This window comes from Leopardus geoffroyi, chromosome C3 (genome assembly GCF_018350155.1).
Source record: "Leopardus geoffroyi isolate Oge1 chromosome C3, O.geoffroyi_Oge1_pat1.0, whole genome shotgun sequence".
Taxonomy (NCBI): domain Eukaryota; kingdom Metazoa; phylum Chordata; class Mammalia; order Carnivora; family Felidae; genus Leopardus; species Leopardus geoffroyi.
The window spans coordinates 104,300,228-104,327,632 of record NC_059338.1 but is presented as its reverse complement, the minus strand read 5'-3'; the positions used below and the strand labels follow the sequence as shown (position 1 = coordinate 104,327,632).

At 32.9% G+C, this 27,405-nt stretch overlaps 1 protein-coding gene across 49 annotated transcripts in view; it reads left to right on the top strand.

Annotated features, from left to right (window-relative positions):
- Positions 1-27,405, top strand: part of RIMS2 (regulating synaptic membrane exocytosis 2) — a 612,588-nt gene that overhangs the window by 408,440 nt on the left and 176,743 nt on the right. For 24 of the 49 annotated variants that reach the window (XM_045453942.1, XM_045453940.1, XM_045453938.1 and 21 more), the window contains 2 exons: positions 2,379-2,558; positions 3,483-3,592. In XM_045453942.1, coding sequence (XP_045309898.1) covers positions 2,379-2,558; positions 3,483-3,592 — 290 coding nt within the window. Of the gene's footprint in view, positions 1-2,378; positions 2,559-3,482; positions 3,593-4,422; positions 4,456-27,405 lie in introns of all 49 variants that reach the window. The other 25 variants (XM_045453935.1, XM_045453941.1, XM_045453944.1 and 22 more) reach the window with 3 other exon arrangements.

Sequence of the window (27,405 nt, the reverse complement as noted above, 5' to 3'; positions counted from 1 at the left end):
CGGATTTCACTCACAATCATGTATTTCAATTTTTAAAAATGTAGTATCAAAGAAGTAAAAATGTATGTCCTAACATATTACTTTTCACTTGGAAAAATTGCTTGATAGGATCAGAATAAATCAAATTTTGCATAAATACATGAGGGATTAGCCTCATTTTATGTTAGGGTGGTCATAGACATTCTACCAAATTTTGTTGCTATGTCTTACAGTGAGATAAGCTTATTGTTAACGTAATAGGAAATCTGAAAATAATGTAATTATTGATACTCTCCAAAAAGATAGGCTTTAAGGACTCTAAGGGATATATGTTACGTTGCTTCTGCTTTTTTATTGTGGTGAAGGTAGACAAAGATAATGTACATTAAAAACACTTAGCAAACTATTGAGCACATTTATTTCTAAAGAAAAGTGTTTTCTCTCAAATAGTTTTTCAGGAACAAAAATAAAATTAGGATTTTTTTTTTATACTTATCAGGTTGCCTTTTTCATCTCTGTCTTTGAAAGTAACTGAATATGTTATATGTATTTATACTTGGTATATATCAGCTTTTTTTTGACATATCCTGGACATACTTATATAAAAATGCTAAACTTAGGAAATCAATCATATCATGGTATATAGTTTTTAAAATATTTAAAAATGATTTGACTTCTGTTACCTTGTGAATTTAAAGTGTGAGAGAATCACAAGATATGTTGTAGAATAAAAACCCAGCACTCACTTCCTAAGGTCCTCTAATCTCATGTGTGCTGGTCTAAAATTGTGTGCCATGTAATTAATTACATGTAGGAAATTGTGTCCTTTCTTTTCTTATTTTTCTTTAATTGCCTGCATTTTTCATTATCAACAATAAGATTGAGAGAACTTACAGAGAAAGTGGAAGTTCTTTACATTAGTCTTGGGGGAGACTAATGCTTGGTCCATAATACAGAAACATTTCCATTTCTGTGGTTACAACTAGATGGAGAGGTAATAATTTTTGTAGGTATTACGTTGGTATATGGAGCTCTTGAGCCAAAGTTAGTGTTTTGTTTTTTTTTTAACGTTTATTTATTTTTGGGACAGAGAGAGACAGAGCATGAACGGGGGAGGGGCAGAGAGAGAGGGAGACACAGAATCGGAAACAGGCTCCAGGCTCTGAGCCATCAGCCCAGAGCCTGACACGGGGCTCGAACTCCCGGACCGCGAGATCGTGACCTGGCTGAAGTCGGACGCTTAACCGACTGCGCCACCCAGGCGCCCCCCAAAGTTAGTGTTCTTGTGTTCTTAGGGTTGTGTCGCAGAAAGTGGGGCTGGTGTTAGAAAACACTTATTGATCACTTGTTAGGTGTTAAAAGCATTATGTTTGATTCCAGGGATATAAAAATCAGTAATGATGGGTTCCTCACATTTAAGTATACTTCTTTCAACAAGGATTAGGTTTTGATATTGGACTTGTTTGTGGTCAAAGAGATCACACTGTTTCAGAACCATTATTATTTCAATCAGTTAATACCCTTCTGAATTGTTGGGGTTTTTTTAATGTTTATTTATTTTTGAGAGAGAGAGAGTGAGCAGGGGAGGGGCAGAGAGAGAAGGAGACACAATCTGAAACTGACTCCAAGCTGTAAGCTGACAGCAGACAGCCTGATGCGGAGTTCAAACCCAGGAGCTGTGAGATCATGACCCGAGCCAAAGTCAGACACTTAACTGACTGAGCCACCCAGGCATCCCTATACCCTTCTGAATTGTATTGGTTGGCATTGCTAAAGTGCCCCGAGATAGGTGGCACAGATTGGCTGACTAACCAGCTTTCTGTGATTTTTCTTGTGGACCATGTTTACATATGGCTACAGCCTGCAGGGTTGCAGTGGTTTCTTAACAACCTTTTGATTCTTCTGTTGGAATGTTGGGATGTATCACTATACTATGTTTGTGCTGAAAGCCTTTTAATATCTCAGCTGACATGCTAACAATCCGCTTTAGGGGCTTTAGGATTAATGCTTGTATGTTCTTCACTCTCGTGAAAATGTTAGGCTAAGCCGTTGAATTCTTGGAAAATAGAATACTTCACATATTTCACATGTTTCATTTAGGGAATTCATTTTGGAACGCAGGCAGTTTTGGTTGTCATTGATTGTAACTGAGCAACTCCTGTCATCTCCACTGGGAATGCCATTAGAGGCAGATTGGGGTTTCCTTAGAAATTCTTAAGAAGTTTAGCGAGACTGGCTCAGAATATGTTGGGGAAGAGAACTTTTTTTTTTTTTTTTTTTTTTTTACAAATTCGATAATTTTAAACAATTACCTTTTTCAAAATCAGTTTGATGCATCATAACCAAATAGCAGAAGGGCACTAAAGATCAACTGAGCTGCTTTTTGACTAACATTTCAGGGATTGTGAAGCAGCAGATAGACAGCCATATCACAGATCCAGACCAACAGAACAACGGCCTCTCCTAGAGCGGACCACCGCCCGCTCCAGATCCACTGAGCGTCCTGATACAAACCTCATGAGGTCGATGCCTTCATTAATGACTGGAAGATCTGCCCCTCCTTCACCTGCCTTATCGAGGTGAAAGATAAATCAATCAGACTAACCTCCCCTTTGCCCCTCCAGCACACCTATTTATTTTCCCAGCAGCTAAATGGTCTCTTCTATCATCCTTGGCTGATCACTAATAACAATTGATACTAACCTTTTCAGTGTAAGCACACTATTTATATTCAGCGGATATAATAGTGTGTGGCTACCATTGTAATTTGTTTTTAACTGTCCTGACCACATCTGTTTTGTGATTTCTCATTTATCAGGAGTCCTGGGTAAATCCCCCCATAATGCACTTCATAACTATCATGTTCTTCTCCTACAGAATGAGAAATTGTTTGTGTCCATTAGACATCACTTTTGGAACAATCATCATAATGACAATAAATAAAGCTAGATTTTTAGTTTCTTTCTATCCATACTAGTATCATGTATTAACCAGTGTCTTCTTTAGTTGAATTTTGAATTGTTCAGGGTTTTGTTTTTTGTTTTTTTGTTTTTTTTTTTTTTGTAGATTCATGAGATATTTTCCAATAAAGGGATATCCAATATAAGCCTGAGTAAAAATCTCCTTGGATAAAGGGAGGGAGGTTAGTGGTGAGAGTTTGAAATCTGGTAGAAAGAAATGTAAAGCATTACTTTTCATTTTTTGAGCTGCAGAACTCCTGTTGCTTGCATCTAGATAGAATACTAATTTACATTTAACAATTCCATGGATGTTACTGTAGGATTCTGTGTGCATGTATCTGTGTATGTATGCATATTACACAAAAGTAGAAGCATCTCTTGACAATCATTCAAATATCCATATTTTGTCCTTCTTTCCTAACCTTTTAATCAGCAGCTAAACGTCTTTTAAAATTGCACTTGCACAGCTATCATATGAACCAAATGTGTTAAAATTATTTAACTCACGCTACTGAAAATGAACATCAATGATGTATCTTGTAGGTCTCATCCTCGTACTGGGTCTGTCCAAACAAGCCCGTCCAGTACTCCAGTAGCAGGACGAAGGGGCCGACAACTTCCTCAACTTCCACCAAAGGGAACACTGGAGAGAAGTAAGTTTTATTTCTAATTATGTCATATAGGAAATACACATGGAAGCTAAGGTGAATCAAGATTTTTTTTTACTACCTTTGTGTTAGTTTTCTTCTTTTGTTAATTGAACGCCTTAGCCGCATTTGCTAGTAGTTATATTTATAAATATATTTATAAATGTTACCTGTTTTGCACTTAAAATTTGTAATATTTGGAGATAAAATAACCTTCCGTTACTGCTCTTGCACATTTTCAAGATTTGAGTAAATGCATTTTAAAAAGTAAACTTAATGCTCTTAAATAAGCAATTGGATGATATTTCTTTGCTACAATTAAGTTTATGTAATTGTTGATAGTTACATAAAGTTTATTAGTAACTAGCCAAATCAATTTTCACACACTGCAAAGGACTGGTTAGCTGATGCACAACAATGGTGATCCTTCTCAAAACTGGAGTGCCAGAAAAAAGGTAATCATGAATATACAAAGAAAGATGCATGTTGTACTGATATTTTAAATACTTTCAAATTTTTGCATAAGAAGCACTATTTGTTTATACACAGATGAACATACTCCCCAAACATCTATAAATTCTGGGATAAAGGACCTCTAAAAGCATGGATGATAGAATATAATAATTTTCAACCTCGTTTTTTAAATGGTCCCTTTATTTAGTAACTGGATGTGCTTTCCCAAAAAATACATATATATTTATATATATATTTAAATCACCATTTAACTTTTCTTTAATAGATGATACATACATTCTGTATCTTTGGAAATTTCTGTTGTTTTTAACCCCTGTGCTTTGGTTCCCTTTTTTGTTTTGTTTTTATTTTGTTTTTCCTAGACAATGGAGTCAAGGAGATAGAACCTTATGAAGGTCTGTACATAAAGGAGGGTTTGTTTTATGCTGACAGCCTTTTTGGGGGGCTACGGAAGCAAAAATAAACCCAACTGCAATTGATGTCCCTCCATTGTAAAGACTTTTATTTACAGTAAAATGGTTTTGTTTTATGATTTTTGGTAAAGCACTCAATTTTTGATTCACTTGGAAATTATGCCAGGGAGTTAAATTTCTTTGCGTCATTGAAGTAAGAGTGCAAAGAGTTGAACTTTTCTTAAGTGAAATGTTCTGTTGCACATCTTTTCTTAAGATAAAATGTTCTGTTTTTAAATTTTTTTCATCTGCCTTTCAACCAGAATTCTGTTTAATGCAAGACCTTAAGCAAAGATATCAATTGCAGTCTGTGTTTATGTTACTGAAGATGTACACCTAGTCTAGTTCCTCTTATCATCAGATATTTCATTTTGTATTTATGATGATCTTTTAATTATTAAATTTGTCTTTCTAGAAAAGAAAGTTGTTGAATTAGACAGTGGTTGTGGTTTGTATTCCCTACATCACCTTTCATGTTGTACCAAGACTGCTTACAGTATACCAAAGTTAAATATGTGCAGTTTTATTATCAATAGTACGTTATGACTCAAGAGAAAATATTGAATCATGATCTATGGAGTGTCATACATTCACTAAGATAATAAAAATTCCTCTGCCAATGATAGAATTCTAAAATTAACTTTGTAAATTTAAGGAATTGTTCACTTTTATTTACTTACGAATTTCCAGCACGTAGAATAATGCCTGGCACATTGTAGGTCCTCGATAAATATTTGTTGAATGAATGCATGAAATATTGTTTAACAATTGAAAAGTTCCTTCACATAGTGCATTATGTATCACTAAAATAATCTTGCCATTCTATAGATGTTTGTATTAAAATGTATATTGCTATCACCTCTTTGTAACAAAATTTTAAGTGCACTACCTTTGGGCAGGGATATTTTATTGCCTTAGATATATATACATATATATATATATATATATGTATATATGTATGTATATATATAACTTGGAACAAGTTGTGTTCTTGTTAGTTGTTGAATGATTTATCGACTTCTATATTGAGGTTCTTCCTATGCTATGTACAATGATTTTAAACAACTCCATGCTGTTGTGACTAGTGCTAATGTGCTGCCTGATAAGGAGATTATAGCAGCACTTCTATAATTCTCAATTATTCGCATTATAATGGGTGTATATAATTTTAAAAGTACTTTCCAGAAGGAAAGTTCTGTAGAACATATGAAATTTTTTGTCTCCCCAGGATTTTTAAAGATAGAGTTTTGACCTCATTTGTTGGCATATGAAGTCACAACTTCTTAAAATTCACTTTTAATATCTTTTATAGCCATAGTCTATTGAGATATGAGTAGTTCCATTCTTTGTAATAATAAATCTACCCGAAAGCCAACATAGAGCTGATAATGAAAGTCAGGGTTGAAGAAGTTTTTAACGGGCTTGTCGACAAACACTCTATATACCATCTAGTTTCTGCCTTGTAGAGTCTATTCAAACCATGGTTTTCCTTTAATGTCCCTTTAATTGTAATTCTTTTTTCTTTTTTATAAGTAAAAGAAAGGAGAGCCTAAACCACCCTTGTTATTTCCACTATGAGACAAAAGGACTTGTTTTTCAGTTTTTTGTTTGTTTTGTTTTGCTTGAAGGTATGGATGATTTTAACAATGTTTTTGTAAATGTTGATATGAACACTTAAGTAGATACATAATTGTGTAATTTTCTTTAGCTTTAAAGGAGATATAAAATATCTCTTTTAGAAGTTTCGACTTCCCACTGATGTTAACGGTACATGAGCCAAACTAGGCTATCAATAGGTGGTCTAAATCAAATTATGTCTGGATTATCACCTAAAAGTTATCAGAAGATAATTTAATGGCATTATTTCAAAATCAAAGTAATGACACATTTGTTTATCTAATCCTGTTCAACAGCTAAAAAATGATCAACTCCTAGTTTAATTCCTTTTGATTTGGGTTATATTTTAGTCTATTAATGAAATTAATTTAAAACTTTATATATGTTGGTTTTCATGATGGTACAGTATTAGTTACCTTCTCCTTGTTTGAGAACCAGAGTAAACAGGAGCAATATAAGAAAAGTACAATGTACTAAACAACTGTTAAGGTACTATTATTTTTTTAAATTTTCTCCAGACCTTGATGTACTGGCATTTTGTAAAAGTAAAAAAGAGTTTATAATATCATTTTTTGGTTCTGTAACATAAAAGGTGCATAATATTATTTTTCTAAGAATATATCAAGCTTATAGACAAAGTATTTTGACTATTTTACACAGTTAGCACATACCACAAATATTTTAGGGGCCACAATTACTCTTTTACAAATCAAAGTCAACATAAAAGAAGACAATATGATAATTTATTAATAAAATACTTATTTACTTACATAACATGTCAGAAACTTATTAAATAATCTCTTAGTCTCCTTATCATCACTCACTATATCATGAATAATTTGGCATTTGTGTCACTGAGAGTAACAAATATATACATCTGGTCTTATTTTTTTCTTTACTTCTGCAAATACAGAAGTTAATGAAGAAACGGGGCATAAGGAAGAGCAGTGGGGAGAAAAGCAGGGTGAAGAGGTCAAGGCAGGTCTGTCTGTGTGTCTAAAATAAATAACTGAATGTTTGGGAAGTATGACTTTTCAATTTTATGTAAGAATTTAGGCTCCAAATTTATAAATGCGCAATAAAGAATAGATTGTTTTTCAGCACTAATTTTTAAATAAATTGTCTAATTTTATTGATGGAGAAATATTACGTAAGCTATCTAGATAACTTATCAGAATATTTGATTTATCCATTGGAACATGTTCCTTAATGTTAAAATCAAACTAAAATTGTAGACAATGCGTCTGACCAAATTTATACCTATCCTTTACCCCAACTCTGTATCCAATTCATCTGTTTATTAAAAACTGTTTGAGTATCTACTGTGGGTTACACTGAGTAGAACTATATTGCAATCGTAGCCTCCTCTCTATAAAAATTTTGGTTTTGTAGAGGCAAATTGTAAGTAAATATAGAGCAGAGTATAAATTCCATTAAAGCTTTTAGAGGCTACCTCTATTTTCTTCATCATTTTTTCCTAAAATAAAAATTTACCATACATTCCTGTTTTCATCCCAGCTCAATATTGCTCTAATGTTTATTGACAATCATAATTTCTTCCCAAAGAGTCCTCCTTCTAAGTGGTGTGGAAAGAGCCTTCATTGTGTTTTTTTTTAAGTCCGTATTACATTTATATATCATAATATCTCTTTCTCTATATTAGACACTCAGTATTGACATTTGTGATACGTGTGAATATACTTTCTTAAATTAAATAAACATAAATATTCTAGTACAATCCCATTTCATTGAAATGTGTGGCATTAAAGTCAGAAGTTTGGCTTCGTTGGGCATGTTAAGATTCTGAGGAAAAAAAAGTGATGGTCATGTTATTTGCCACTTTCTTTGTCAGAATGTTCCTGAAAGGATTTAAAACTTAAAATGTTACATAATCAGTAAATACATGTATATGCTTCTTTTTTCAAATTATCACTATTTTTCTTTGAAACACTGAATTGAATCCTAATCTTTTCTTAGCTGTCAGTTTAAAAATTTTTTTACTTTCTTTGAACAATAACTTTAGACCTAATTTTGCCCTGTTTAACTCATCACTTTTTATTCATGAACAGTACAGTCTCCTTTATATGCCTTATGTTCTCTCCTTTCTCATTGTGTGAAAGCAATTTCCTTATGTCATCGATGCATTCTGTCAGTATATGTAGTATAAGACACAAGACCTCTTAAACTGTAGTTGCTGATTGTCAGTAACTATTTTTAATGTCGAAAGACGAGAAGAATCATCAGAGTGCATCTGATCATGAAAACAAAGGCAAGTGTAGCTGCATATTTATAAAAATGTATAACTATCTCTGTTCTGAATGGCTAATATTTTAACGACTAGAATGTCACACATCTTCCATTTTCCTGCAGTGCTATAGGAATAACCTGTTTGGAGCATACCGTAAAAATGAACTTCATTTTAATTTACGTGTGCAATTAATGTTTTCCTATTTGCCCATTCCTATATATCTCATATCAGTCCATATGAACACTGAAATGCTTTCACATTGTTTATGAATTGGCTTCCACAGGAAAGTCATTTTGTTGGATGTCATTAGTTTGGGGGCTTCAGTGGTAGTTAATGTCATTTTTATTTATTTTTCACTTCCTTAAGATAAAGCCTATTTGTTGGACCAGTTTGTTACCTATGCTTTATTCTCAAAACTAACTTAGTGAATTATGTCAATTATTAAATTAGCATAAAACCACAACTACAATCTTCTAATTTAGTATAAAATTACTCCTTATTCCTCATTTTATTTTTGTTCCTACTACTTTTATCATAGGATGGGAAGGATATACTTTACTTTTGTGTTCATTAATGTGAGGTGTCATGTTTAATGCATGAATTTGTTTCCCTAGTGTGTGATTTCATCTTTTGTGGTGTGCTTAGTTTTATTTGGGTTGTTAGTGACCTTAATTACTAACCGCTATTGTCTGTTTTCAATGTTAAAAAGACAATGAGGGAGAAACACCAAGCTCATCTAATAATGGGAAAAAAGGCAAGTCCGATATGAACTTAATAGTGCCTTTCTCTATATTAGACACTCAGTATTGACATTTGTGGTGTGTGTGAATATGCTTTCTTAAGTTAAATAAACATAAATAGCCTAGTACGATCCTATTCTATTGAAATGTGTGGCATTAAAGCCAGAGGTTTGGCTTTGTTGGTCTTGTTAAGATTCTGAGGAAAAAAGTGATGGTCATGTTTTCATGCAAAAAACACAACAAAGATATTTTTTAATCCAGAAATTGTTTTAAAACTGAACGATTTAAAAAATATTTTAAAGCAAAATTTTAAAGTAGAAAATGACATGAACTTAATTGTGAGTTCAACAATATTAAATGAACATATATAATATTTGTAGTTGTTCACAGTTTTATACACATGCATTAATATATTGCCTGGGTGAGTAAAAAAGATGATCAATTTCAGTACTTAGATTTAGTTTTCTTGTAATTATTGGTGACTTAATTTTTTAACCCAGCACAACTAACTTCTGTCAGGAAAAGTAGGACCGTATATGTATTGTAGTAATTGCTAATCAAATATAACTACATGTATTGACTGAGAATGTCGGCATTTTAAGACGGTTATAAAAAAAATCATTGTTCTAAAATTTCTCTATATCATTACAATTTGCCCTTGTTATGGGCCAAATTAAGAAATGAATAGTTTTTGTGTCAGTAATTTTTAGTTACAATGTCTTTTAGTCTTGAATTCTTTCTGTCCTGTCTTTGTCTGTTATAAATTCTGTCTACAGTGTTGGGTGTGATATTTAATTAGCGTTAAGATAATTTAATAATGTTTCTTACTGGGGAGTGTCATTTATTTGAACCCCTCTCAGCATATAATTCTTAAAATGTGCTAAGATAGGTAAAAAAAAAAAAAGAGAGAGAGAAAATAACATAGCAAAATAAATAAAATGAAATCAAGTATTATAAAATATTAACAATCTCCATAAAACAATAAAAATTTAAATAAGCCCTCAATGTGCATTGACATATTTGTCATTTTTATCTATTTCTTAACCTCTATGATCTTTGCTTAGCACCTACAAAAGGATATGTTCATATGAACTGAAATTTATGTCACTGATCCGAAAGACTAAATATATCTTCTTAAATGTCAGGGTGCAACAAGTTTTAAGAACATTTAATGCCATTTTGTATTTAAGCACATTTAAATAAAGGTATCAGAATAAGGACTTCACAGGAGGTAACCAATGTAAATACTTGAACTGAGGAAGTACTTTCAGCAGGTTTTTTGGCTTCCTGACCTCTAGTTGACCCTGAATACCGCTATATCTTTTACTTCTAAACTGTTCTCCATTCTTGTTATTCCTTTGATATTGCATGTAAAAGTTCTACTGACAATGAGAATGGGGACCTCAGTCACTCCCACTCATGATTAATGTATTTTTATCATTTATATAAAAATCATCTTTACTACAAAACATCACTATGTTATGTAGATCAATCCTACATATGATATAGTTGGACCTAGAAAGAAGTTCACGTATAAAATTTGAAAGATGAGAACTCTATATATTTTGCACATACTAACTCATGTTTTTATTTAGTGTAATATTTTGATGACCTACTTATAATAAAGTTCTGGGTATCTAATTTTTCCCTTTGCTCTTTGCTTTTGGGAGAGACAAATGTACTGTTTTAAATCTCATAGTAAAGTCCATGAGTAAGATTAAGGTGGGAGGTTGTTTTTAAATTGGTTATAAGCATATTTATGGATTAGAGAAACTTCCAGAGGTTAAAAAGATGTTCCTATGTTCCTTCTACTTACATATTGAGTTAAAAAAAGGGGGGGGGGCCTGGGTAGCTCAGTCGGTTAAGCGTCTGACTCTTGGTTTCACCTCAGGTCATAACCTCACAGTTCATGGGTTCAAGCCCCATATCGGGCTCCATGCTGACAACAGTGCGGAGCCTGCTCGGGATTGTGTCTGTCCCTCTCCCTCTACCCTCCCCCCCCCAACCAAAAGTAAATAAATAAACTTAAAAAAAAAAAAAGAAAAGTAAAAAAAAAAAAAAAAAAGTAACCATGAATTCCAGCTGTAACCATGTGTTAGAAATGGCCAAGCATTGAATTGAATGATGGATTTGTCACCATCCTCTCTTCTGGTTTAAAATGCAAAGAGAGGAAATAATAAAGATAGCTTTATTCTACATCTTGAAGTGCCCACATTTGATTTTGGAATAGACATAGTGTATGCTCCCCTTCAGTTAGTAAGATATGTGATCAGTCAGCCAAAATGTCTCCATTAACCCTGTATTAACATTAGATTCTTTAGTACTTGGAATCTGTTTCTGAGTTCTCAAATGACACTCTACCTAAGCCAATCCCTTTTGATACATTGGCTCTTCATACCCCTAACGAGCTAAAATGCGACTAGACTATCCTTATCCCATAGTATAGCGCTATAAATTAAGACTCAAAGAACAGCATAATTGGTGAGTTTCTAACTAATTATAATTTATTTATTTATTAATTCATTATTTCTACAAATAATTTTGGGGTACTATGATGTTCCAGTCTCTGTTCTGGGTGCTGGAGATATACTAGTGTGCATGTCAAACAAGCTCCCTACCTTCATAATCCTTACATTTATTGGAGGAAGCAAATGATAAATAAAAGAATATATAATATTGTTTCACATACTGACAAGTACAAACAGGAAAATTCAGTGAGGATAATGGATTAGATAGTATTCAAGAAAATAGGGTAAATAATTCTTGATAATGCATTCTGAGAAGTATTCCCATCTAAGTAATATTTGAGCAGAAACCTCAATAAAGTGACAGAATTACCCCCTTGAGGGCCAGGGAAGGAAGAGTGTTCTTGGCAGAGGCAACAGCAAGAAGGAGGACTCTGATATGGGAGCCAGCTTGACTTACTCGAGAGAAAGTGAAGAGGTCAGTTGGGTACCACAGAGTGAGCAAGCTGAATAGTAGTAGGTGTGGTCAGAAGGGACTGGGGCAGGTGACTCATATTATCTATCAGTGTTAGGATTTTTTTTTTTTACTCAGTGAAATGGGAAGATTTTCATTCAAGTGACACAACACCATTTCTTTTTGAAATAACATCAATTTAATTGCCATGTTGAGCCTAACCTGAAAGAATGGAGATTAGAAACAGGGAGCCTTTTGCAATAACCTGGCAAAGAGGTGATGGTGGCTTAGATGGCTAGTGACAGGAGGAGTTGGACTCTGGGTAGATATTAAAGATAGAGCCTTAACGGATAAAGGGGAAAACTTGAGAAGAATCATTCGGTGGGCTCAAGTGCTGAGTTTTGGATATAAGTCAGAGATCCTCTTAGACATCTAAGATAAGATGCCAAATAGGTGGCTTAAAACATGGTCTGGACTTCAGGTTAGAGATTTGGACTGTTTGGGAGTTAATCTCATAATAAGAGAGATTTAGGAACACAAGGCTGAGATCACCGAGAGAACAAGCATAGAAGAGGTTTAGGGACTATGACCTGAACTGCTCTCATATTTAGAAGTTGACAAGACGAGGTAGCAGGGTAATGAGAAATAGGAGGGAAACAATGGAGTGTAGTGTCTCTGAGTACAAGTGAAGAAAGTACTTGAAGTGGGAGAGAACTGTTGAGCATGAAACCATAGATTTAGCAGGTAGGAAGTCATGCTAACCTTCATTACTAACAGCTTTGTTGGAGACATAGGCAGTAGAAGGCTGAGTAGAATGGATTTAAAAGAGGAGAGAAAGAGAGATGGTGAATATAATGCCTTTGAAAGAGTTTGGCTGTAAAGAGAAGAAAATCAATAAAAATCTGTAATAGAGGGAAGAGATCATAGAAACAGAATACATGCAGGATATGTGGGAAGCTGTGTGCGTGCGCGCGTGCGTGCGTGCGTGTGTGGGTGTGTGTGTGTTTTCTAAATCAAGATCTGCCAGTTTGCTTTGTAGAGTCATGTGGCCCCAGCCATCTGCCTATAGTTTACCAGGGTAATTATCGGTATTCTGTGGCTTTACTCCTAGATTTAGAATGAAGACTTTTAGATTTAGAAGGAACCTTATAAATCTTTTCCTAAAACTGCTTTCCTTTGTTAATAAAGGAGCAGAATTCTAGAGGATAATCAGCTTTGTTCAACCCACATGGTAACACATCTCTAGTCTTGACTCCCAATGTAAGCATTTCTATACTGTGCCTCTTCAGATAAGTGACAATCTCCTTGCATGGGTTTCAACCATTTATTTTCTTTTAACTATTAGCTAATGGTTTAGTTCATTTCAACCAATATGTGCTATTTTCAGTATATGGCACTAGTTGGTTATTGAGAATGCAGTAACAAATTCCTGCTTTGGGGAGGTCCCAAGTTAAAACAATAATAATATATAATAAGAATAACAAAACGGGGCTGGTAAAATTATTTTATAGCATGTCACTTACATAGTGTCTTAAAGATTGTGATATATAGGTATAAAGAAGAGGTAAGTTTTGAGGGGTTCTGGGTAGGTTTTCAGCCTAAGATATTTCTTCCACTGCTTGTCATAGTTTATATTCTGCTCATCTCTGATGGCTTAATTATTTTAATAATAAAAAGCTTTTAGGCTTTCCAGAACACTGAAATATAAATGTTCCTGAGGAGACTGACCTGAGCTATTCTCACATACAGATCTTCATAGGCAGAAAGTTAGAGCCTATGAGTGGGGAAAGGCAGGTATAGGGAAAGGGGTACTGTAACATGTGGTAGAGTACTAGGTACCTTAGAAGAGTCATAATGATGAATTCTGCCTTGAACTACCCCTACTCTACTCGTCTACTCTAAATAACGTTGCTTGCTTTATAGCCATGCTATATATTTACTTTCTTTGAAAAAAAAATATGTCTTTATTTTATTTTGAGAGAGAGACAGAGTGCAAATGGGGGGAGGGCAGAGAGAGAGGAAGACACAGAATGTGAAGCAGGCTCTAGGCTCTGAGCTGTCAGTACAGAGCCTGACATGGGGCTCGAACTCACGGACTGTGAGATCGTACCTGAACTGAAGTTGGACGCTTAACTGCCTGAGCCACCCAGGCACCCCTATAAATTTACTTTCTTAAATAATTTGGTATATTTAAATTGCTCAGAACAATACTGGTCACATGATAAGTACCATGTAAGTGTTAGCTGTTATTACTCATGTTTCTTAGTGATGTCTTGCTCTGATTTTGCATTTTTAGCACACAGTCTGAAAACTTCCAATTTAAAGTAAAAGCACCTGGTTATAAAAGTAAAACTGAGCCACTTATTCAATAGATACTGTTTAGTAGTTTTTAGGAAATTATTAATCCTGATGCTGTTTTTGATCACACAGCTTGCATAAGACACAATACCACAGGGAATAAGTAAGGCTAGATTACAACATTGGTTATTGCATAACATGCTAATACATTTGTACATGTTTTAATCCATGTGTAAAAATCAATATGCAAATACTTAGAATACTTTGCTCTAAGTCAGAGAACTATTGAAATCACTAGTACTTTTCAGGTTTTGTAGTGTTTAGAGGACTCCATTGGAAGTCAATACTTGGCTCTTAAGCTCATTTCTACTGGTAGGCCTATGACCTCTGGTAAGGCTTTTAATTTCTCTGCACCTCAGTTTCCTCTTCTGTAAAATAAAGTATTCTGTAAGAATTTTCTAAAGAAATGAAGTGTTTTTGGAGATGTAACTAATACGATCTAAAGTGTCAAATGGTTTTGCTTCCAATTTATTGTCTATGTTTTTACTGTTATTTGTTAATTTCGTTTGGTTTGGAAACTTAACAGATATAACCTCTGACTATTTAGTGAGTCACTCACTATCAGGTTTATAGACTAAACCCTACCATGCTACCTATCAAAAAGTCACGTCCCTAAACATATAAAAGGAAAAATATTTTGCCCTTTGAGCCTCAATGTATAGTCATCTACTTTATTTCAAATATAGATAACCTTGCGATGAGAAAGAAAGGAAGGAAAGGAGGAAGAAGAGAGGGAAAAAAAAAGTTTACAAAGGAACCAAAATTAATAAACTATTTTTGACAGTTTCCGTAAAGGATACTTGCTTCTACAAGTATTTAGGGGCGCCTGGGTGGCTCAGTGGGTTAACGTCTGACTCTGGATTTCAGCTCAGGTCGTGATCTCACAGTTTGTGAATTCAAGCCCCACATCGGGCTCTGTGCTGACAGTGCGGAGCCTGCTTGGGATTCTCTCTCTCTCTCTCTCTCTCTCTCTCTCCCTCCCTCCCCTCTCCTGCTCTTTCTCTCTTTCTCTCTCAAAATAAACAATAAAAAAATAAAAATACAAGCATTCTAGAAATTGGAGAGCATTTAGAGTATGGGCTGACTGTGTTTTGCTGCCTCTCTGTATTCTTATGAATGATTCTTAGGCAAGGAGAGTACTGTACCCATGTCTTAATTTCCAAATTTGAATTATATCTAGATAGGAATGGATTTTATATTTCCTAAATATAACATTCGTTGCCAACTTAGGCCAATGACCATTTGACCAAAATTTATATGGAGAAATTCAGGGATATCATAAAACAGCAAGACATGTATCATATATTTTTGAGCATTCAATCACATCTGTATTATGGAATAGTAAGTCAGTGATGATGAACAGGATGGCTCAAAAGAAAAGAGCAGGACCAATGACCGTTTTAAAAGCGTATTTCAGTAGTCTGCTGTGATGGTCTGAACTGTATCAGAGACCACAGTAAAGATGAATAAATGCATTTAAAAATTTCCCTCGTCATTCAGTTCCACAAGCCTAAGTGAATCAGTTGTAGAAGTTAAAAGTACTTCCAGATAAATATTTTAAAATTTCTTTTCCTAGGCTTTCCTTCTTGGAGGCCATTTCTCCTTATTTTACTTTTCTTTCCCTTTTTTAAAAATTGTTTTTAATGTTTACTTTTTTTTTGAGAGAAAGAGAGCACAAGCAGGGGAGGGGCAGAGAGGGAAGGGGGACACAGAATCTGAAGCAGGCTCCAGGATCCAAGCTGTCAGTACAGAGCCCAACATGGGGCCAGAACTCATGAACCTCAAGATCATGACCTGAGCTGAAGTGGGACGCTCAACCGACTGAGCCACCCAGGTGCCCTGTACTTTTCTTTCCCTTTTGCTCATTTTATTCTCTACTCCTAAAGACTCAATTGACTAATAATATTTAGTGAAAAACTCTCTTCTACCTCATACCTTTCTGCATACTTCAGCCATTGTTCAAGCCATACCACCACTGACTTTCTAAACATAATCCTAAAGCCATCTTCTGTTAGTTGTTGAAAACAATATAATCTTAGGAACATGATATTGGACTAGAGAACGAGCACATATTTTGGACCTTGGCTCAGGGCCTGCCTTTACTATGTACCAACTATGTGACTCTAGGCCCTTAACCTGAGTTAGTTCATCTGAGAAAAGGAAATCTTAGCATATCTCTTTTATTCCCACTGTGTTACTTTGAGAATCAGATGAGGTAATGGATGTGGGATGGTTCATACAGTAGATAACTATTCAGCTCTTTGTTTTCTTACCCATAGAAGCCAACCGCATGATAGAAGCTCCTTTTTGTCTTTTATAGCATTAAATACAATGCTGTATGTGGGGGCACATTGAAACATATAGGATTATATAAATGCAGTCTTATTAATGTAAGAATCTGTGCTCTTTAGGGGCGCCTGGGTGGCGCAGTCGGTTAAGCGTCCGACTTCAGCCAGGTCACGATCTCGCGGTCCGTGAGTTCGAGCCCCGCGTTGGGCTCTGGGCTGATGGCTCGGAGCCTGGAGCCTGTTTCCGATTCTGTGTCTCCCTTTCTCTCTGCCCCTCCCCCGTTCATGCTCTGTCTCTCTCTGTCCCAAAAATAAATAAAACGTTGAAAAAAAAAATTAAAAAAAAAAAAAAGAATCTGTGCTCTTTAAACCGTAGTATTTGTAGGATTGGCTGCCTAGTGTGATGAAAACTAGCTGGAATACAGTTATTTTGAAGACATGTGGGTTTCTTAAATGTCACTTAAAAACACACTTCATAGTTAAGTCTTCATGAGTAAAATCATTCTTTACATTATCTAACATTGGTTAAAGATGTCTTTAAGCTTTCCCATCTACAAATTAAATTCACAACTGAATATCTACTCAACTCAGTTTTAAAATACTCAGAGTACTAGTAAAAATATATATATATATTTATTATATATATATATACATATATATACATATACATATACATATATATGTACATATACATATACATATATATGTATATATCCCTCCAGAACAAACTTTTTGTCTGTACTTGAATGGATTCTTTCAAAGTAATACTTGCCAATTAAATTACATTATACATCTTTGATTTTTTTACTTTTTACCTTTGGGTACTGGGTATACAGTATCATGGACTTGCACTTTGTACTTAAATTTCAATTTTAAGTTCATTATTATTTAACATTAAGGAGATTATTTTATTTTTTAAATTACCACAATAGTCCTTTAACAGAAAAGACTGTCTTTAAGATGTTGCATCAGTGATATTTTTGCTATTTTTATTTAATATATCTAAAACAATTTTCAAACAATTTGAAGATTTTCCTGATACAAAACTAGTTTGCTTTTAATTACTGTAAATATTTCATTTTAATGATGTGACCTGTAGTTCAAAAAGGGCTTAAATATGGCTACCTTTTAGCACTGGCTTTTGGGTAATGAATGAATTAATGAGTCAGTAGTCACTTCTGTTCTTTTTGTGACTTTAATTATGTTTTAAAATAGACATTTGAGTTTCAGCAAGCATTTAATAATAGTCACATTTAGAACTTTTGGAAAATCTTCTAAACTCTCGGTGTCCTACTTTCATCTCTGGTTTCGGTACTCTTCCATAAAATCTGCCTCATCAATCTAGAATAATAAGAAGCAAGAGCAACCCTGTATTTCAGAGATGAAAATAACCTTTCAAATTTTCAAGACCAGCTTTCTCACTTCAAATATAACATCCAAGAGACCAAAGAGACTATGAAACTTGCCTAAGGTTATACACATAGTTAATAGTAGAAATGTTCCTAGAAACCACCATGGGTCTCAGTCTGGTAACATATCTATTACATTTTTTTTGTCAACTGTTGATAGCCTTGATAGCCTAAGTCATCTTTCATTGTTACACTGGCTGACATTTATAAATTGATGGTTATGGAACTTCTTTTGTTATTGACGTGTAATAAATTTTCAACAAATACTGGCTAATTTCACTCTGCCAACACAAGGCAAATGACTTTAAACAATTTCTCTTCATCTAAAATGTTTGTCAACTCAAAGAAAGTGTTTAAAATTAAACATGTCATGTGTTAAGGTGTTGTTTTTTTTTTTTTATTCCACCCTTCAGAATATGCTCCCTGCCAATTTACAGATAGGCTGTACCGTTTCCAAAACAAGCCATTTCAACCTCTACATACATACTCAATCTTACTTCAAAAGTAGCATGTCTTCTATTTTGTAACATTACAAACTATCAAGTGGTGAAAGATGTAACAATTCTAAAATGACAAATGTTTAGGGTTTTAGCAATTGTGATTTTAGAAACAAGTCTGTAATGCTTGTTAAATCTTTCATATTATGTAGGTGGGTAACCAAATGCAAGAAATACTTTGTTACTAATGAACTTGTTATTTTCTGCAAAAAAGAGGGAATTGGTCTCTTGATTTTTGATATTACACATTAATTTGGATTAAGGGGCAGATGATTCCTTTATTCTTATCGCTTAACTAGAGCGTTGGAATTTATTAGAAAATTTGTATATTCTTTAAATGTTTAAAAATTTTTCTTTCCACTAGCAGTTGATTGAAATATAGCATCTCTATCTAGCTTGTTTACCATTTCAGAGTCCTATATTGTATCTTTAGCAGATTATTTACCAATTGGAAAATCAGGGTATCGATGATACACCTCAGTGTTACTTTAATACTCCCAAATCAAGGAGTTTGTTTCTTCACAGTAGTCGGTTCATGTGGGACCAGAATAAAGTGACTTAGTATTAATAACATTTATTTCGGGTTTAGGAACTGAAAAACCCTTATAATTGATGCAGTTGATTCTAGTAGATATGCTAGAGATGGCATATTTTCCCATCTTGACAGTAATTTCATCTTCCTAGCTATGTTTTGCTTAGGTTAGTATTTTAAGATGTTAGTATTCCATTATTTATGGCCAAAGGAGGATAAGGCACCAGAGGATTTTGTATGGCATGGTGAAACCTCATGGGATTACAAATATACGTCAATAGTAACCAGCTACTTATAAGGTACCTTTAAAAATCTGAATAAAAAACAGGCAAGTGTATACATAAGTGCTTATGAATGCTACTGAGATTAAGATTCAGTGGTGGTCAGTGAGTCTTTTGGTACATGACTTACAAGGCCCTACGTGAACTGCACTCCCCCACTTCCCATTTTATTACCTTTTTAACCTCATCTTCTAGTATTTTCCCCTTCATTCACTCTGTGCCAGCCACAGAGATGTCCATGCTTTTCTAGAACATGTCAGACGGGCTCTTACCTCGGGACTTTTGCATGTGCTGTTCTACTGATTGTAATGCCTTCTCCCCAAATAACTATATGGTTTACTCCCTTACTTCCTTCCTTAAGTTCTTTACTCAAAACTTGCCTTCATGACTACCTTATTCAAGCTTCCATCACACCCTGGCCATTTTTTTTTTTTCTTACCCACTTCATGTTTGTCTTTTGAGCACTTACACATTTCTAAGTCATAAACTATTTTACTCGTTTATCTTGTTTAATCTATTTCTCCTACTAGAATATAAACTTTATAAGAGCATGGATTTTTGCCTTTTTTTGTTTATGGTTATATTCCCAGTGCCTAGACGTGCCTGGATTATAATAGGTGCTGAATATATATTTGTTGAATGAAAAATATTATATAATACTACAAATAATTCTGAATAATCTTAGATAAGCCAGGTAACTCATATTCAATGACACCAAACTGTTAGTAGTTTCCATTGAAATAATATCCTCATTGCGCATAAATTTTTCTGTGGTTTAATGAAAGTACTGAATAAGGTAGCAAAATAACTAGTAATTTTATCTTATATATTAAAATGTATTTGTAGATTTTCTCTTGATATCTTTTGAGGTCTCTGCATTTTAATTCCATATAAACATTTTATTTCACCATAATAACACAATGGTTAGCAAAACATTTATTTCTAAAAGAAATTAACGTTATTTAATATCAACCAAGGAAAAAAAACTTTGTTTGCCAAACCATTTTAATTATAGTTTTTTTTTTTTTTTTATATTTTGGCCCCCATCCATTTTATTGAAAATATGTTTTGGAATTTACTGGAATAAATTTTGGTGCTCTGGATTTTGAAATCAAAAAAAAATTTCAAATGTCACATTCCTGTATCTAAAACATCGACTACATATTACTAAGAGTTTATGGAAAAGCATAGGGGGAAAAGTCTAAAAAAAATTATATTCCTGAAGTATTTTAGGCTCTTTTTGCACACATTCTCTATACTTCCGACAAGGTCTGATTATTGTTTTTTGATTTATACTAGAAGTCACGTGGGAAGACCAGAAAAAGGTGAATGGTACAATAAGTGATGACAAATCATTGCCGAAAAAGAAGCACCAATCTGAGTCAGGTTTGTCAGGGTTTGGAAAACCACTGAAAGCATGAGACTATAAGCATTGCATTTCATGCTTTTTAAATATGTGTGTGCTTCTTGTACCTCCTTTTTCTCATTTTGGTGTGAACTTCATAGTGTGTAGAACCTATTTAATTAGAATGGTGAACACTTTATTTCAAGATTTGTTTAGAAAATGAATTCTACATAGTTTTGAAAAAACAGATTTTTTGTCATCAAGATTATTTCTATAGGAGAAGAATTGACTAATTTAAACACAAATGGCCATTTATATATTTGGCTGTTTTGACCCAAATTGAAGTACCTTAATGGAAAGGTATCACAATATATAATTAAATATATTTATTTATTAAATGTATTAAATTTAATATATAATTAAATATAATATATAATTAGATACAAATATACTTAATTAAAGTACCTTAATAATGGAGAGGTATTATTTGCATCCTTAAAAAGTGCTGTACAAAGCTCCAATGATACTGTCAAGACATTAAACCAGATATTGGCAATGACTTACTTACAACTTTTGCAGCTAAAAATATTGCTACAATAAGGAATGGTAGCGTATTGTGTGAGTTCAGTAGTCTCTTCAGTCCATTATTTCTATGAATGAATTGAAATAAAGCGGTTTTATTTTCCTCTCTTTCTTTTCTTATTTGGAGAAGCATTATTAACTAAGTAGAAAACAAAAACTTGAACCAGGAGTAAAGGGCAGAGGTAACCAATAAACTGAATAATCAGTCCTAATTTTAATCAGTAATTGGATGAGAGTACACATTGAAAATTTCATTCAAAATTTTAGGATGTAAATGGCATTTTTGATAGCGATATTATCATTAAAATGACTGTGTCTATAGTAACAGTGTTAATGTATTTTTAAATGGTGACTTAGTTCATCTTAGGTCTCAAAAATTTAGGCTTTAAACTATGTCAGTGTATAAATTAAACTAACTTATTAGTGAGTATTCACTGCTATTCTGTTGTATGCCAGGCATTGTGGTTCGCACTGAGTTATTGGCATAAACAACATGGATACAGCAATTGCCCTCATAGAGTTTATATTCTGGCAAAAATACATAAATGAAAAGTAATAATACTAATGATTAAGTTACCACAGTTGTGATAGTGCTGTTAAGGAGAATAGGTTTCTTTGAGAAAAAGTAGTATGTTCCCTAAGTCCGGAAAGAAAGCCAAAATGCCACAGTGCAAGTGGCTTAGTCTGTGAATCATCTTTTAGTAAAACACATACTGAAAATTTAGTAAAATAAACTGGAATTTACTTTAGGAATCTAAATATATTTATAAGTTTTATATTTAAATATAAATATAAATATATTTATAAGTAAGAAAAATATCTTTCTTTTTTTCAAATTTTCAATTAAGAATCAGTTTATTTGGGTAGTAATTATCTTAATATACTTAATGGGATTTAAAGGTAAACAGTGTAAAATTAATGATTACTGTAAAACTCTTCCCTTGCTATATTGTGTGATATGAGTTATCCTTGGTCATAAACTATTATTTATTTGTCTCCTTTGCCATCATTCTGATTACATAAATAGATTTGTGGCCCTACATATCTATGCAAATAAATTATGTTGAATATTAAAGTCATGAAGCAATGCAATGTTTAGCTAAACAAATTTTTTTTAACTCTCACAAACAAAATTTTTTAAATGCCCTCTAAATATTATCAATTTGTATATTCTCACATATAGCATATATTTTTTTTATCCCTTTAGTCCCCCAATTGAATATAAACTTCATGTGTAGTACAGGAAAATTAACGTAGTTAGAGTGCTTGCTTTGATGTCATGATAAAATGTTTACATAGAGTTATCTATTGTTGGCAATTGTGCATTTTCCTATTTACTGGGAATTTCAAACTGGTCCTGGAAATTCACACCCTAGAGTAAGTATGTGGAATGCTAAGGCAGTAAACACTGCTAAATGTTAGTGTCCTTAAATATTTTTGTTTGTTTCTATAAGTAAGGTAGGATATGTAAAGAATATTTTTCAATTATTGAAACTTTGAAGTGATGAAATGAGAGGAAAGTAGTGGGATATCAGGTGGGGCCAATTACATTTCCGTGACATGTTTTGAGCATGAGCTCTACGGAACGTATGTTTGGAGTCATCCTTTATTTTATATTTAAATACATCTATGATGCTAATAATCTATTGATTGTACTCAGTGTTTAATACATCATTTTCATTCAGTAAAATCTAAGATACCATCTTCCATTAATTGTTAAAGATTCTTCATCAGAAGACTACTGTAGTAAACTTGTGGTATTAGAAAAATTTTGTGAAGACTTGAACCCAAATCTGAGATGCAAAGTCAGCTATGTATCAATAGCCTGTATTGTTATATTTTTTATTGCTGTTTTATGAAAGTCTGTGCAAGAATAATACCTGGAAATGTTTTCATTTTTAGGATGTATACTAACAATGTAAAAAAGTCATTTGCATTTTTTATTTTAAATCCAAGACTATAGAACCAGAGGAATACATGGCATTATGTAGGCTAGAAAATTAACCAATATTTGGATGAACTGTAAGTATTATGGATTAGTATCTTTTTTTTAAAGAAAAATCTTGACATCTCGAAAAACTAGACTGCCCTAAGGGGATTATCAGCCAAAGGGTGATATATATTCAATATCTCTTACTTAATTGATAGTATAGATGAAGATACCTGGGAAACATAATGATATTTATTACATTAATATCTTAGTTATGAGCATAAAATATAAAAATCATACAAATGATTTTAAACTTCAGGTTTTATGGATAATGTTTAGTGTAAATCACCAACATCTTCCTTATGTAGAATGTGGATTAGATTTTGTTTAGACCGTAAAGTTAATAAAACATTCTTAACACAAGTCAGGATTTTTTGAGTATGGAAAATCTGTTGTTTATTTTTTCAATGAGCAATCTTGTTCTAGACTAGAATACTGTGATCTATAATAATGCAGTATTATTAAACACTGAAAAACTTTCGTCTCTTTTCACTTTGTGAGTTATCTGTTCTTATAGTAATTGAAATGTATCTGAGAAAAGAGCATATTTTACATAAAATATTGTATCTCATATTTTACTTAAACTCATCCGACAAAAAACTTGGTGGTAAAGCTAACTTTAGTTAGTCATACTGAATGAATGTTTTAGAACTGATATAGTTTCTCCAATTAAAGATCTTGGACTTAAATAGTTCAGAATGCATTTTGAGATAACAATTTTAAATGATTTCTGAAACATTTGATAATTAATTGATACTATTCATAAAAAGATTACCTGCCTTGATTTGTAATTTTCTACGTGTAAAATATACTATATCTAGGAAAATTTTGGCTCCCTTTATTGTAATTACCCCGAAACCATGATGGTGCTACTTACTTTGCTGTTTCTTATCTGGGAAATAAGTCTGTGCTTCTCTGGGAAAGTAGAGGACAGTGAACTTCTTTGTTGGGTTACTGTTACAATATTTTGCAAGTTGTGTTTCGCGACATACTATAGCATCTTGTATGCATAAACCCTTAGTTTTAATATTATATGATTTAGTTAATGTATTAACCTTTAATTTTTTCTAACATGGATATCTCCATATTGTATTCTTTATGGATCTGTAACTGTGGTGAAGGTAGGGATTTTTTTTTCTTCTCCCTTTGTAATTATGCTTCATGAAGTTTATCTTAAGAAAAGTAAATATTGAGAGTTGTATTTTGTTAGTGAATTTAATACTTGACGTTTTTTGAGTATTTTGATGTTAGGGACTTTTGCTTCCCTTTATTTTTTAATATTTTAACACTTCTTAATAGTAGAAACAATGTTTTCCATCTAAATCAATAATCTAAATTAGTCTTCTAGTTAGATGCTAGTCTAATCCATCTAATCTGGAAAATCGCATCAAGGCTGTGTTCTTGGGCAGTATTAGAGACTGGTAATTTCTGGATTGTTGTAGAATGAATATATTTTATTTTTGATAGAAAAAAAAGTAATGTAAAAACTAAGTAAATATTTTATACAACGCATATCAACTGATGGGATTTCAGAATTAAATACTAATGATATCTTCAGATGTAAACATAGCATTCTTTGATAACAACTATATTTTCCTATCGATAAAGTAAAATTTCATGGTTTATGCATTCCGTTGCTTAAAGTTGGATCAGTTTCCTCTGAACATAAAGATAAGCTTATAAGGCCAAGCTGGAATTCAGTGACTGTCTTTTTAATGATCGTGTGATGTAGTTTGAAAGTCAATTATTTTAAGCTCCCTCAATACATACTCTGGGCATATTTTTCTTCCGTATTTAAAGCTGCATTATGTGTCAGACCTCAAGGACAGAATCAGAAAAAAACAGTACAGCTAGGATTTAAAAGATAAACATTTTTATTAGTGAGCTTTTAAAAATAGCAGAATATTGTAAAATATTGTACCGTGCTTATTTTAATAGGTAGAAGTTATTATAAGCGTTCAATAACTTTATGGTTGTTAACAAAACTATGGAAAGTAATAATTAGTTTAAAAAATAAACTCAAATCACTTAGTTGAGGAATTTTTCAACAAGATTTTGTCACAGAGGAGCAGTTTTAGTTTGAAATCAGTAAACTTGGTAAACATTTTGTTTTTATATTCTAGATCCATCCTGACCTTTGTGTCATTGAGGCTCTCCTAATAAATAGTTGCTTATTTAGGCTTCATTTTGAAAGGTATCTCTCCTGACCCCAAAGAGACATTCTAAGATACTATGACTTTTAAAAAGCCCTCATAACTGATTAGTTTTTAATTAAGTGAAAGTTCTATTATGCTCTTAAAGTTTTGAGGCTTCTGTTTCATTGCCAGGAATCTTTTTAACAGAATGCTTACTCCTGAAGGACACGTGTTTATTCAAGTACAATTACATCTGATAATAGGACCAATATTATGTCTGTGGTATATGATGTTCAATGAGAACTTTAACCATCAACAAAGTACACCCTCGGTAAAAACTGCATTTATGTATAAACAGGCCCCATATATATGCCTTTTTAAGTTAAGTTGGTTACAGATGATTATTTCTCTTTGAACTTGAGGTAATTAAGTCAAAATATAATAAAAGTTGATACATTATATTGGCAAGGGAAAATTTTTGGTTTGCACAAAATTTTGCATAAAATTTGACATTGCATTCATTCTTATGAACTTAATTTTTTCCAAATAAATTAATGAAAGTAATTATTTTATGTATTTATCTTTAGTAGATTTTTAAAAATTTTCAGAACCAAATACAGACAACTTTAGTAAGTATGTAGATAGATAAATAGATATTGTATTACTTTGCTTGATTAAAACCCCATTCTTTTTCAAGTTTACACTTTGATGCACCTATATTGAAAAATATTTGTCAAAAATAATTTACCTTAAGTGAAGAAATGGTTTTATGGGGCTTATGAAGTATTCATTATATTTTTAAGTGTCTATTTCAATATAATACATGAAAATATTTTATTTCTTCTTTGTTGGCTCATATGATGGAATGAACCAAAAAAAAAAAAAAATACTGTACATTCTCTCTACAAAGTCTTTAGGTTTCTAAGCTTAAAACTATGAACCAAACACAGTTATGACAGTAATGGATACATAAAAGAGAGTATACTTTTACTATCCTTAACTTCTTACTATCTAACTGGCTATTGATAAAATGAAGCTTTAGAAAGAGTTCTCGGGGCGCCTGGTTGGCGCAGTCGGTTAAGCGTCCGACTTCAGCCAGGTCACGATCTCGCGGTCCGTGAGTTCGAGCCCCGCGTCGGGCTCTGGGCTGATGGCTCAGAGCCTGGAGCCTGTTTCCGATTCTGTGTCTCCCTCTCTCTCTGCCCCTCCCCCGTTCACGCTCTGTCTCTCTCTGTCCCAAAAATAAATAAACGTTGAAAAAAAATTTTTTTTAAAAAAAGAAAGAGTTCTCATGAAAACTGCCATTAAAATGGCACCTAAGAGCAGAATGTTTATGGTATAGGAATGATCAAAGGAAAAGTAGGGAGATAGGAACTGTGGAGGCAGTATTCAGCTTCTTCAAGATTTACTGAAGTCTGCAATTCATTAATAGTATATGTGAAATAAGAATTTACAGTTTATTACCATTTAAATAAGACATAGCTGCTTAAATGATAAGGTTGAACCATAAGTTTCTCTTTTAAAATGAAGCTGTTTTAATACAAAGTATATGTAATACAAATTTTAATAACAAGGAAGACAAAAATGTCAAAAAATTTTAAAATATATTTTGTGGAACTGTGAATTATACTTTGAGATGATTTAAATGAATGTTCTATCTGCTAATTAAAATTAAGTGATTTTTAATATAATTATGGTTATGACCTATTTATTGATGGATCATATTCATATAAATGATGGAAAAGTGATTAAATGGGCACTTTCAGGTAGCAGTGAGATCATTATCAAATCTTTCATTTTCATCATTTTATGTAATCTGAATTTTGTATTTTTGTAAATTAAATTATTGGTGCTAAGTGTTGCCATATTCCTGATAAGAGTGAAAGCATCAGTGAACTACTTGTATAATTATAGCACTTACCTCTTTTAAAAAATATTCCAATTAAATGCTA